The sequence below is a fragment of the Macrobrachium rosenbergii genome, chromosome 54 (assembly GCF_040412425.1).
Source record: "Macrobrachium rosenbergii isolate ZJJX-2024 chromosome 54, ASM4041242v1, whole genome shotgun sequence".
Taxonomy (NCBI): Eukaryota; Metazoa; Arthropoda; class Malacostraca; order Decapoda; family Palaemonidae; genus Macrobrachium; species Macrobrachium rosenbergii.
The window spans coordinates 17,970,642-17,984,549 of record NC_089794.1 but is presented as its reverse complement, the minus strand read 5'-3'; the positions used below and the strand labels follow the sequence as shown (position 1 = coordinate 17,984,549).

Genomic DNA, 13,908 nt, shown 5'->3' with positions numbered 1-13,908 from the left:
GTTATTTGTAACTGCATTACGTAAGCCGAAATGTGAATGACCTATCCCGAAAATGTTGTGGCATTGTTTGTTAGTAATATGTGAAATCTCATTTTATAAATTACAAAAGTTGAGTGGAAGTTAAGCATAAATCTTTGAATAGGAAATTAACGTAGAAGGATACAATAACCAAATGAAACTTCATCCCCAACGTACCCTGTCCCTTCACTTCGCCGACATTCGTCACATTCATTGTTTACGTTCGGCGGATCCGTAGCGTGGGGACATTCTCCACCTGACAATTGTCAACAAAACACGGAGAGGAAGAAGTCAGCGAACAAAGACGTAAAACCAGCTCGGGTGAGAAGTTCCCGTTAATTTCCTCTCTTGGCGAATCACCGGTGCTTTATTCTTTATAAATAGATTTATGTGTGTGTCGTGCTGATATTGTAGTGATTTTGGTGCTGTGTGGTGAAGTTAGATGCTATGTTAGGCCAATTGCTGTTCTTTGTTGCGTCTTTTAGACTTTCCGATGAACGGACGTCTGCGGGTTAAGGAAACGTCATGAATGGCAGATGTAATGTTTCCCTTGATTTTGTCTAGCAGGATTTGTTCGAGATTTTCAGTGTTTGATTATCATTAATCTCGGCTTTGTTTTAATCTGCGTTAAATAGGCAGTAGATTTAGGCATAGTGCAAGCAGTACAATCTAGGTCGCAGCTGAGCGAAGCTAGGTTACGATTGACGTCATCAACAAAGCATTTTGGTCAGCCTGTTTGCCCAGTCCTGGTTAGACTAGCATACCGCAAGTGGTAAAACTTAACGAGAACTCTGATATTCTTTGGATGACCATCAGATTGGATTTGTATAACATTTCCAATACTATTTCCCTTCCTAGGCAAGGGTTAGTATTTAGCTATACTTTCTCCCTCACATTCGGCTTTAGTTCCAAGGAGCCAAAGTGCATGACATAGGCTGTATCAAGGTATTTCTTAATTACCTAAGATAAAAGAATGAATTTTACATTGTTGGCTTTGTTAGATATCAAGCTATAATTCATGTCTGTCAGCCCCAATGCTGAATGACCTCGTAGGTCCCAGTGCTTGGCATTTGCCCTAAATCTTATGATCCTTTTGTCCCATAGTCTAAGGTGACCTCAGAGGCTTGGTGGACTTCTGACAGAGTTTGATGGAGGCTTTTTGATGGCTTGTGTAACAAATTTTATAATCTACATAATTTTTTTCTGTATTTTTTGTGAATCATGCAGAGCCCATTATCATGTGCTTGGGATCTCTCAACTTCAGACTTCATGGTCTGCCTGTATATAGTAACTTTGTATTTTTTATACCTTATATGTGCAAACCATCAGTACTAGTATGTTACTACAAAGAACTAGGCTAGTTTTGATAATTAAGAAAATATCAGAAAATTTTGAAAATTACACTCCACTCTTGTAATCAAAGATATAGTAATTTAAATAGAAATATCATATGATATAATGAATACTAAAACAGATTTAATAAAGAAAGTGGATGCTGTGATTAACAAGAAAATTTGTGGGGTTTAAAAATGCCTTGTTGTAAAATATTGTATCTTGATACCATTTTTATGCTAAAATTATTTAATATATGTACATATACAGTATACCTATATAATGTAAAAAAAAAAAACTCCTATCATGGCAGTAATTTATAGAATGTAAACAGAAGATATAGCCACAAGGAATTGAAACAACAGAGTGCAAGATCTTTAGTCTTTATTCTAAGGCATTTTTGAGTATGCTGCATACAATATAACAAAAGATTACAAAGGAAACTTGGTTTTGCAAACAGCATATAAGAAATAGAGTCATAAAGTCATTTTATTTCATGCAAAGGTCATTACTTTTGGAGTAGGTCTTCAGGTCAGGAACAACTGTTTAGGATTATCTCAGGTAACTGGATAAACCAAGGAGGGCCAGAGGTTATTAACAGTGATTACTCATTTTTAAGTTTCTCTTATAAAGTCTCCTTTAATTATCTTGTGCAGTATGGGGTCTAGCACTTATAGACCTGGGCTTAAAGTTTTTTCTATTGTTAGCTTTGTTAATGCATACTGTTTGAAGTTTTTGTTAAGAATATTTTTACAGCTTATTATACTACCATTGGATCAATTAATTCTTTGTGTTTTTCACTTAAGTGTACAAAAATAGATTATTCTTTTGGTCAGTTCAAACAATATCTGTGTTGATTATGCTGACATTTAATACCTGACTTGTCTGGCCCAGTTAAATGAATCACAGTCTATATGTGGGATTTTTGTAAACAATGTTGTTACTCTGGTGGGTACAAGAGTTTTCATAGAAATATATGAAAATATTATATTTATATTAATATTTACAACATTGATTTGATGGACTCAAAGCTGATGAAGCATATCAAACAGGGTGTTCTTAGGAAATTTTGGCTTCCTGTTACTTTTATTATAAAATCTTAAGCTTTCTTGTAGCAATTACTGTATACAAATCATGAACTTGATAACACAAGTTCCTACCTATTTTTCCAGTGATCTGTAGTTCCTTATAAAGGAATTCAGGATTAACGTAATGCTCGCAGGAACAGTGCAGAAAACAAAGATTTTTTTTATTGATGTGATTTCCTGAAAAATAATTATTGCAAATCTAATGGTACTAAGGTGCAAAAAACATTAATGAAGCCACTCATTTGCAGTGTAAGGCAATAGTTATTCTAAAGTGTAAAATGAGTCACAATGAAACAGGTAGTAAAATGATGGAGGACTGTCAAATAAATTTAGGAATCTGTGAATTAACTGTCTCTGTTAAATATAATTTAGAATTTTCTGTCTTTAGTATTTAAAGAACCCTTGTATATAGATTATGCCTCTTAAATTACTATTTTCTTTTTCAAATAGAACTCACATTCATTTGCAAGATGGGCCGAATTTTCTTGGAACACATTGGAGGGACAAGGCTATTTTCATGTGCCACTTGTTACACAATTTTGACAAATCGCACAGAACTGATCTCAACGCGATTTACTGGAGCCACAGGCAGAGCATTCCTGTTTAAGAGGGTAGTCAATCTTACATACAGGTAAGAAATCTGCTTTTTGACTATTTTGGATCTTGAGTTGGATTCATGGCTATTGAACATACTTTACAGTCCAGCATTATTTGTCATCGCAGTATGCCCTGTTTGGTTTCGTTTTGTATGATACTCTCCTATGAAAAGATCCCCTTAGTGCTGTTGCCTCCTTAGTTTATTTGTAGTTGATGACCAATATAAAACAGAGCTTATTCTTTCTCTCCAGTGAAGTACAAGACCGTGTTATGTTGACTGGAAGACACATGGTGCGTGATGTATCCTGTAAAAACTGCAATGCCAAATTGGGATGGATATATGAATTTGCCACAGAGGAAAATCAAAGGTAAATGTTTAGCAGTAAGACCGTATTATTATCACTAATTATTTTTATTCCTCTCCAACTCCCACAAGCATACTTTTAATGGCACTATTTCTAGCTAATTGGTATTATTATATTTTGTCCAAAGGCCAATTGATCATTATTATTAAAATTTTTATGCCAGCATTTCTTGATAAGTAGTTAGACATCAAAGGATTCCTGTCTGCTCAGGTTCCTTTCTGGCCTTCATGCCACATCTTCCCACTACCCTGTTGTGTAGAATATGATCTCAAGGCACATCAGCCATAAATCATGTCATTTTGTAGTCACACCTTAAAATCTCCATAAAAATTTCCTGTTTACTAATAGGATGAAAACAATAACTGTACTATTGATGTTGGTACACACACACACACACACACACACACACACACACACACACACACACACACACACACACACACACACACACACACACACTCTCTCTCTCTCTCTCTCTCTCTCTCTCTCTCTCTCTCTCTCTCTCTCTCTCTCTCTCTCTCTCTCTCTCTCTCTCTCTCTCTCTGCCATAGTGGTTCAGTAATGCCTATCTGTTCATTTTATCCAGGGTGTTACTGTATTTTTTCTAATTATCCTCAGATACTTCTCATAATCTATTGTGTTGCCAAACATAACAGTAATGATATCCCTCTGACATCTTAACATGTTACTTTACTATTTTACTACTAGTTCCTTTTTTTTTTTTTATAAAATGGTAGGTGTTCACATTTAATCCTGACATTCAGCATCATCTGTGATTACTTATTTATTTTACTACTGGCTTTTTTTTTTTTTTTATAAAATGCTGGACTTAAAAACTGATCACTCCCATTTAATCCTGACATTCAGGATGATCTTTGATTACTTATTTAACTACTCACTCTATTTTTTTTTATAAAATGCTGGGTGTTAAAATTGATCACTCCCATTTAATTCTGACATTCTGCATCATCTGTGATTACTTATTTATTTTACTACTAGTCTAATAGCTCTTTTTTTCATAATATGCTGGGCATTCAAAATTCATCACACCCATTTAATCCTGACATTCTGCATCATCTGTGATTACTTGCTGACACATATTTCATTCGAGTGCTGTGCTGTCACCACAGAATGAAACACACACACACACACAGAGAGAGAGAGAGAGAGAGAGAGAGAGAGAGAGAGAGAGAGAGAGAGAGATAATGGAAAGTGATCCCTTTTCAGGCTACATCTTCCTTCCTGGCTACCATTTTTAAAAACTGCTAAGACCTTGTTTCTAGATTCTGCTGTCAATAGTTTGTCAACTGCATGCTGTAGAAAACATGGGCCTGCACTTCTGCTTTTTAGTGCTTTCCTGTTGTACTGTTATGAACATACAGAAGACTTGGTACTGACCCTTGATAAAAACAGCAATTCATCTCATATTTTTCCATTTGTGCCCATGCCTTCACTCTTAAAACTTGAGATATAGTACAGTCACTCTCTCAAGTTTTTACAGTACACTTTTCTTTTGTGTACCTAATGCCCCCAATTTCTTGTGTAGGATCTCTCTAAGGATTCACAGACGTATAATGTAACTTGGTACGTCTTGCAATTGCCTGATCATAAAGGTTGCCAATGCAGAATCCCCGCCATGGTGTAAAGCCAAACTGACAGTTGTTAATTTAAACAATGGCTTTCAACCTTTCTTCCAATACTTTGTTTCTTAATTTTCGACTGTGCTCTAACAGTCTTATTCCTCTGTGCTTTTCACATTGAGGTGTTTCTGTTTTCCCTTTGTAAATACTATAAAACTGTAGACACCTCAGTGTATCAGATGCTTTGGCAGCATAGCCTTCTAATAAATGGTGAAGTTTGTCAAGTAACCGAGACCTTATAGTATAGCCTACACTTGGATATTCAGGATGTCCCACAGCCAACATTAATTCCATAGGCAGTACTGTAGTGTTCAGCCTCAGCTTAATGGAGTGATAAGTGTAATGCACAGGTTACGCTTATAGCTAACCTTGACCTGTACTTTACACTTTATCACTCCATTAAGAGATTAACTTCAAAATATATCAATTTTAAACAGATAGTATAACAAAAAACCAATATACAGTAATATATCTGATAAGTAACGAAGTCTAAGGTTAGGGGCTATTTTCTTTTAATGTCCAACCTATCTTACCATATTTCATCTAGGTCTCTCATAACCTCTTTGGTGGTTGCATCCTCTGTTGGTTCCTCAGCCATGTCAGCTTCATCTATGTGATATTCTCTCTGCATTTAGTATTCTGTGTACTCCTTTTCCCATTTTATTCTGAAGCCTCTTCTCTGCCTGTCGTCAACCAGAGTTTGATCGCTCTATTATGTACTTCAGTTGTCCTTCGTATTTCATTTCATCACCATATCCCCAGTCTGTATAAACATGACAGGTATTTCTTCCAAGATGACATACCAGGTGCTCTTAGTCCTGCCTTTTGTACTTCTGTTGAGTTTTACATTGTCCATTCTTTGGTATAGTTTAAGTGATTAAAAATACCATGCATGAATAGCAGAAGCAAAGGATAGGCTGTTGTATGGGTGCCCAGTGTTCTACAAGACTAAACATATGGTCATTGACCAAGCCCCTTCACCAAAGTTAGGACCAAGGGAGAACCAGGCAGCGGCTGCTGATGGCTCTGCAGGTAGACCTGTGGGCTCCCCAAAAACCCCCATCTCTATTCATAAGGACAGTAAGCTCATGCTTGCCAGTGAAATCTTATCAAGCCATGAATTTGGCTTGCATTCGGGACCACACTGTGAAGTATAGGCAAAGCCAAGCCAATGTATACCTTCATGACTATTTTTGATGAGTTTTGTGTTGTGCTTGGCTGCCTGGTGTGGTATGGTAGTGCATTATTTTTCTTTACTGTCTCCATTCTTCCGGTCAGAAAAAATTGATTTAGGTTCTCCATTCTTTTAGTATTCATGTATATCTGGATATCTTAAAAACTTATTTGTATGCTTGAGTTTCACTCCTTATGCTAATAAACTTTCTCTCATAACTTCTTAAACATTGTGTTCTGCATCTGCAGCCTTTCAGTTTTCCAGAATTTGAATTTTCTTCAGGTGTATCCCCAAAAATAACTGCACTAACAACCATTTAGGTCTCCTGTCACTAGCACTGTAAACCCTACAGTTATAGCACAGGATCTTGGAGCATTATCTCTCCTGGTTTGTGTTGCAAATAATGTACTGAGGACACACACATACATCATTTGCTAAAGTTATATATGTATTCTGAACTTTTTATCCTTTACTCCTCTCACTTGTGTCATGTCTCTACCATTTAATCTTCCAACAAGTTTTTTGTGCCTGTATTATGGGTCTCTTAACTGTAACTCATTTAAACTCATTTATAAACAATAAAGGTTGGAGACTAGGGCCAGGTTGGTTGAACTTCCATAAGTTAGCTGCAGTTTCGCCTTGTCTTCCAACACCTCTGTACCCTTTCTTAGAACTTCAAAACTTGTTTGTTTGGGCTTATGACTGGCTGGAGTGTCATAAACTTGAGTTTTTTAATCCAGCTGGGGAGTGCTCAGCTATTAATAGCAAAGATCTAAAATTTGGTCTTGAACTTGTGTAGTGATTTCACATTTCATGGAAAAAAATTGTATGTATTTTGCAACCATTTAATATTACAGACCATGTAAGTACAGCGGCACTATGTAATGAAAAGTACAATGATATGTAATGAACACTATTTCTCAGTTACCTGATAGTTATGGATGTGTTTAATCTGAATTTGGGAACTAAATGAAGTAACTCTAAATATGACGGGATTTGTAACTGCAAGTATATAGAGCACTGAACTGCTATCTTACTAACCCAGGTTCCTTCCAAAATTTAGATTCAGGGTTTTCAGTGGAAAAAATTTCCATATACTGTATATTATAGAGAATTTAAGACTTCATTGTATACTTCTGTTGCATTTACAAAAATTTGAGAACATGATCATTAGATATTTTCGACCTATCTTATGAAAGTGAGGCAGTTAACCTCATAATGTAGTGGAATAGCATGTGTTGTTTACATAAAGAAATAATTGTATATAAAAATATAGTTCCATTTTGATTGTATCTGCCTTATCTCTGGCCAATACTTCACAGGTACAAAGAAGGGCGCGTTATCCTGGAACGTGCCCTTGTGACCGAATCTGATGGTTTTGTGGAACATGTTGATGATGACTGAGAAAACGTTTCGCCGGAGGATGAGTGATAGGAGCAAGTCAAATATCTCTATATATTTCTGTGTGATCGTGTTACTCCCTACTTTCGTACCTTATTAACACACTGTAAATTATTTTTTTTTCTTTCAGATAATATTGTATTTTTTACCTTTTATACTATACCAGCTTGTATACACAAGAAAGATTTCTGTAGTGACTGTAATGTGCTTTGATTAAGTTTTTCTCCAGAAGTATAGATTATAGACTGTCATTCTGATAATTAGGATGTCTTAATTATATTTTACAAGTTTCAGATGTATGAATACAATGCTCTTTTTGCAGAATGTTTAAATTTTTTTTTTGCTGTAATTCTGATATTGATATCAGATATCTTTTGGGGACAAACAAGATAATTTTGTAGGTGCATATGCTTATAATGGCGAGTACATTGCAGTTAGTACAGAGTATCTTGACTGATATTACTGTAGACTTTTGGACAATCTAAACCTAAAGGTTTCTTTTTATGCAGAATCCTAATACTTTTTCTTCATCTGTAAACAGTGCTGTTTTTTTATATGGAGAGGTAAATATGTTTTTCTTTTTTCATTCTTTTCTATGGTTAAATGATTCTTGCATATTATGAATGTTTACCTATGGAAAGGTTATTTCTGCAGTGTGATTTTCCTTTATTGTGCTTTCGGATATAGTCATCTGTTGGATTTGTTATTCCTTGTGTACAATTGTCTACAAATTTTCAAAACTTATATCATAACAAGTCTGATGAAACAAAAATTGCTTACAAGTGATTGTAATACTACTTCCAGAGAAGTAACTGTGCAATACTTTTATTTAGTGGTACAGGCAAGGTTTTCTTGAGATGTTTGGACAAATTTAATTCAGCTGTAAGTATTTGCTCAAAAGTAATGTATTGTATTGTACCTAGTAATTGAAAGTTGAGGACATGCTCCTAATCATCTCATGTTCCTGCAGTCTTGTAGACTAATGAATTCTTATCCGGTATCAGGAAGTTATCAAACAGAGACCAGCTGGTTACATAATGCTCATTGGACGTCCAAAGTGATATTTTGCTATGTTTTTGCTATTTGGTTTGCTTTGGCATTTTTTTCCATGATTAATAATACTGATGCATGAGTCATTCCGTTCACAATTATTTCTCGCATATTTATTTTGCATACAAAAAATTTTTTTCAGCCCCACCTTTTGAATTTATGGAAGCTTGTAGAACTATGTGTTTGCTTATGGACTTAAGATTACAGTTGTCCTCTTTTATCAGTGTCAAGAATGGTACAGTATAGGCAAGTTGTTTAAGGGGAAAGAATGGGAATGCTTTATTCTAGAAATGCTTAATAGTAGAGATGTTCCCTTCAGAATTCTTTATGCCTCTCCCTGATCCCTGACGGTGCCTTCAAATTGTGAGGCTCAAATTGTGATTCTTCAGTACAAGAAATACTCTAAAGCAGTGAAGAATACCTAAGATTGGGAAGAGTTAGTTATGAAAATTTTAATTGAGACATCCTTCGTTAGATGTCTGTACTTGTGAAGCAGTCTTGTTCTTTGTGTTTGGAAGTAAATGAACTTGTGAAGCATTCTTGTTCTTCATGTTCAGAAGTAAAATTTCTAAAAAAAATCACATAGGGAGACATTTGCGCATTGCGAGTGCCAAGAAATTAGTGAGCTTAAGGTAGTTGCTGACAAAGGACATTGTTTTCTACATGGTTTTTATTCATTCCTTGTTATTTCTGCAGGAGGCTGTAAGGAAGTCTTTTAATAACACACTATCCAAAAGTTAGCATTCAAGCACATAAAGCAAAAAGTGTAACCACACACTTGCAGGGATATGAAAGTTCAAATGTAGATTACTCTTCACATTAGTCTGTGCCTCTAGGCTCATTGCCACCTGGGCACTGCTTTCAATGAAAGTAAAAAAGTTGTAACTGTGCTTCAGATAGGTGTAATGTTGGGCGTTTACTTAACAAAAAAATGTCAAATAATGTTCTGCTAGAAAGACTTGGGTAATGTTTTGGCTAGGAAAAGCTGCCAGAGATTCTCATAATAAAGTGTGGAAATGGAAAATATTAAAATAAAGTAAGAAGACTTTGTACTGTACTACTATAATAGGAGTCTGATGTATAATTTTTGATGTTACAATTACATGACTCGTCTCCATCACTGCCCTCCCCGTATTGAGGGACGCTTCTAGACAACTTCGTAGCCAGTACAATACAGGGTACAATTATGAACGTTTCAGTTTGGCAGTAAAAGTCTGTTATTAGGAGTTTTAATGCCCACCCTATCATCAAGTAGTTACAGTATTGAAAAAATACTTTTATCACCTTAATGGTTCTGTCAGTTATTTAGTCAGTCCATTCCTGTGTGTTGGATGAATGAAAAAATAAATGTATCCTCTTTAAACTTTCTACCCCAATTCAGAAAAGTTTTTCGAGTATTTGAAAAACTGCGGTTTTAAAAACCTTTTACTGTAGCTCCAGGCTTATTAAAATTCCATGTAACTGGTTCATATTTGAATATGTTGATGAGTGTTTGGAAACTTACAAGGAAATTCCTGTCTTCAATAGTTAAGCATTTAGAAACTGATGTACTCTCCCTAAGGATAGGGAAGTCTTGTTGAACACTGGTACGGTTTTTTCTTGGTAACTACCGATATATTTCAACCCTGATACAATAATTTAATTTCATGCTTAGTGGTTCACCTCTTGATGTGAATTTTTAGTAAGATCTGCTAAAAATTCAGTATTTTAAGGGAATAATCCGATATTTGTTGACAAGTGGGTAACATTTTTTACCAAACAAGTTTGATGTTGGATGTTCTTTTCATTAATGTGCTGTTGGTCATGTACTTATGAATTTTTTTTTTTATTGACAAGATTGTAAATTTCATTTAAACTTAGTGATTTGTGTGGAGTGTTTCCAGATCCATGACCAAAGTGAATGGGCCCTTACTTGTGTTTTGTCCTGTTTGATTTCTTTTTTTCTGGTATTTCCTCATATTCAGTACATGGTGTTTAGCATTATACAGTAGGGAGATGGCTTCAACTTTAAAACTGAAGGATTCAGATATTAGCACAACAGCTGTGAAGACCAGAATTGTGGATTAACTTTCACCAGTAAAGAGAGTTGAAGTGTTATTTTTTACCATAGAAACCAGTACTTTTTTTATGTATGATAATTTACCTTTTTTTATGTGTTTCTTATTTTTGTAGAGACAAATCTAAACACTCCACAGTTCGTAGTCATTTGAAATAATTATGTAGTATTTTAAAGGATTGTAATGTATAATAAGGAGGAATAGTGTAACTTTCCCCACTACTTTAATTCTCGTTAGTGTAGGCCAAGACTCACTTTTGAATTACTTTACCGCTAGAGTAAAGTTATGTAAATGTTGACATTGGCAGTGTGTAAGTTCATAATAGTGGTAGGATGAATATATAAACATATAATCTTTTTCTTTCTCTAGAAGCCTTTGTGTGAAACCTATAAAAACTTTCTCTTTGGGCACAGTAGATTTACTGCAAATTACTAGGGTGAAATTTTCCCTTACCAAGCAACCAAGTTGATCACGTCAGAATTTTAAGCCTTAAAACTTTCTCTTTCCAAGCAACCTAGTTGGTCATATATAGAAAATGTTCAGCCAGATATCTCCTTGCACATTGTGAGAAAAATTTTTTATTGAAATGTGCATTGGGAAATTTTATAAATTCCACATGTCTTAGCTGTAATGATGCAACTTCCACAAGACTTGATAGCCCACGTTGTGATTTAAATTCTCTTCAGCAATGACTGCTAACCAGTGAAAATTTCAAATTGTCTGTCCAATTTCTTTCTCAGGAATAGCTAGCCACTTTGTAGAGGTTAAGAAACAATATATTTAGATATCCCCAGAATATTAACATTGCACTGTATACCACATTTTCTTCATAGTTTACAAGAGGTGCAGTTTTCTTCGGCTAGTAAATTTACAAAAACATTACATGAGAAATATACCTTCATGCTCTAATGCATCCAAAAAAATGAGATTGTTTTAAGACTAAATTATCAAACTGACAGTATTCTTGTTAGTTTGTATGGTAAGAAAATTGCACCTCACTTTTGGGGGATGCCGAAAGTTGTCAGTTTTCTTCTCAGTATCCTCAAAGCAACAAAATAGTCAATAGATGGGCCTTCTTGAGAGTAATGAACTCTGGTCTTAATTAAACTATTTCATAGTGATGATGATAGTCTTAAATAGATTCACATAAGTAAAGATGTAACTGTAAGGGTCTGGAATTCTTGAAGTCCTCCTGTGGCAGACATTTTATTTCAGACATATTCTCATTATACATGCTGTCATACCATTTTGACTTGTATGTTTTGTCTTGAAGCAGGAAGTGTGAGGAAGTGACCCACTTGTGTACTGGTCTCACATATATGTTTTTTCCCTGCTGTCATTTTTTGACCTGGTTGGTTGGTGCTTTGCACTGATTATTTTGATTTAAATGTTTCCCTATTTTGCATTGTCACTTCAACTTTGTCCTGGGATTTATGTTTTTGGCAGAAAGACCTGACTGAATTATTTTTGTTTTCCAGAGATATACATTTCTGCCAGTTTTTATTGCACTAGTTAGTACATTTTTGTAAAGTTGCTTCAGCTTTATTCTCACAAGAGTTGTCAAGATTGCATGTTTCAAGGTAGGCAACATAATCACAGATGAATTGGGTAATATGGTACTGTTGCCTATGTCATACAACTACTGCTACTAGTAGATAATACTACTTGTAGAAGACTGGGTCAGTGGATGCATTTACAGAATTATTCAGATTGCACTTCTACTGGTAGAGAGCTGTGTATATATATATAGTCTACTTGTGTTATTTTTATGTATGGTTTTTACTCTATTTTTGGGTTTTGTCAAGTTCTCTTATTCTAGAAGGCATAACCATATATATTGCTGTGATATACTCTAATATGGTAATATGATGACAGATCTGTAGAATCTTTTAAGTGTGGACGTTGTTGGATCATTCGTGTTTTTATTAACAAGTTTACAATCTGAGTAAAATTTATATAGGTTTGTAAGTTCAGTTTTGAGTTTTATTGACCCTTACTCAACTATCAAGGGGTCTTAAATGAATATATCACAAAATTTAGCCTGTAAAGCAAAAGAACTGTGGTTTTTTCAGCCATTCAGAGCTTAAAACAGTGGAAAGAGGGCGCACTTGGACACCAAGATATATATAAAAAAAAAACAAAATTGAATTAAGATATAATAAAATTTTGTAACAGCCTGGGAAAACATCAAACAATCCTTCAAATTTAACTGTGAAATGGTGGTCGTGTAATAGCCATACCCTCGTATCTATGTGCCAGACGTAATCTTAATTCCTGCCTTTCATTTGTATGATACTTGTTATTGGTGACCAGGTGATTTGTGGGTGATAAATGACCTTCAGCATTGATGCCTGGTGTTTCTGTGACAACTGCCAATTTGACAACCGGTGCAGACACACATAAGGAAGAGAGAGTATCGGCAGCCAAGAGAAGATGTTTGAAATCTTAATTCATGGAATAGCTGACTAGCTTGTTGGTATGTCTATCTTCCTGCAGAAAGGCTTTATTGCCATCTAATGTATGGCAAAATACTTATTAAAGCACCCGCTTACCACTTTTCTATGACCTGCTTTACTGTATTACTCCTATGTATAGTTTTTGCTCCCTCCAAATCCATTTCATAGTTATTTTCCCAACAATGTTTGGCAATGGCGCTGTTTTGAGCTAAATCCTTAACTGCATTCTTAAGTTCTTGCCATCTTACATCCCTCCCTTTACCCTTTACCAGTCTCCCCAAAAATGAAAATGAATTGAGTACAGAACTTAGGCCAAAGGACCCAGTACTGGGACCAATGAGGTCATTCAGTGCTGAAACAGAAATTGACAGTCAAAGGTTTGAATGGTGTAATTGTAGGAAAATCTTGCAGTTGTACTATATGAATCAACTGTTAGAAGAGGGTGGAAAGTAAGATGGAAGAAAGAGAATATGAAATTAAGTACAGTAAAAAGAATAAAAGGGGTGACAGCTAGGGGATGAAAGATAAAAGCATGCTGCATAGACCTTAAGTAATGCCTACAGTGGACTGCATGAGGTGCACTGATAGCACTAACCCCACTATGGGGCCCCAAAAATAAAATTTGTTAAACTTGCATTATACAGTATAGCATACACACACTCATCCTTTGCATTGCTTTCCACATTATCACTAGTGTGAACATTATTCTTACAGAATTTTGATTAGATTG

The 13,908-nt window shown here is 35.2% G+C and overlaps 1 protein-coding gene across 1 annotated transcript; it reads left to right on the top strand.

The window, feature by feature from the left end:
* Nucleotides 1-216: 216 nt before the first annotated feature.
* On the top strand, nucleotides 217-12,695 carry Yippee (yippee zinc finger protein). The gene is made up of 4 exons (XM_067097523.1): nucleotides 217-339; nucleotides 2,889-3,069; nucleotides 3,287-3,403; nucleotides 7,537-12,695. Exons 2-4 carry the CDS (start codon nucleotides 2,909-2,911, stop codon nucleotides 7,616-7,618), a joined length of 360 nt encoding a protein of 119 aa, XP_066953624.1. The 5' UTR covers nucleotides 217-339; nucleotides 2,889-2,908; the 3' UTR covers nucleotides 7,619-12,695.
* Nucleotides 12,696-13,908: the final 1,213 nt, after the last annotated feature.

Coding starts and splice junctions, on each gene's coding strand:
- Yippee (XM_067097523.1), top strand. CDS start 2,909: ATGGGCCGAATTTTCTTGGAACACATTGGAGGGACAAGGCTATTTTCA. Junction 3,070..3,286: donor GTAGTCAATCTTACATACAG/GTAAGAAATCTG, acceptor CTTTCTCTCCAG/TGAAGTACAAGACCGTGTTA. Junction 3,404..7,536: donor GCCACAGAGGAAAATCAAAG/GTAAATGTTTAG, acceptor AATACTTCACAG/GTACAAAGAAGGGCGCGTTA.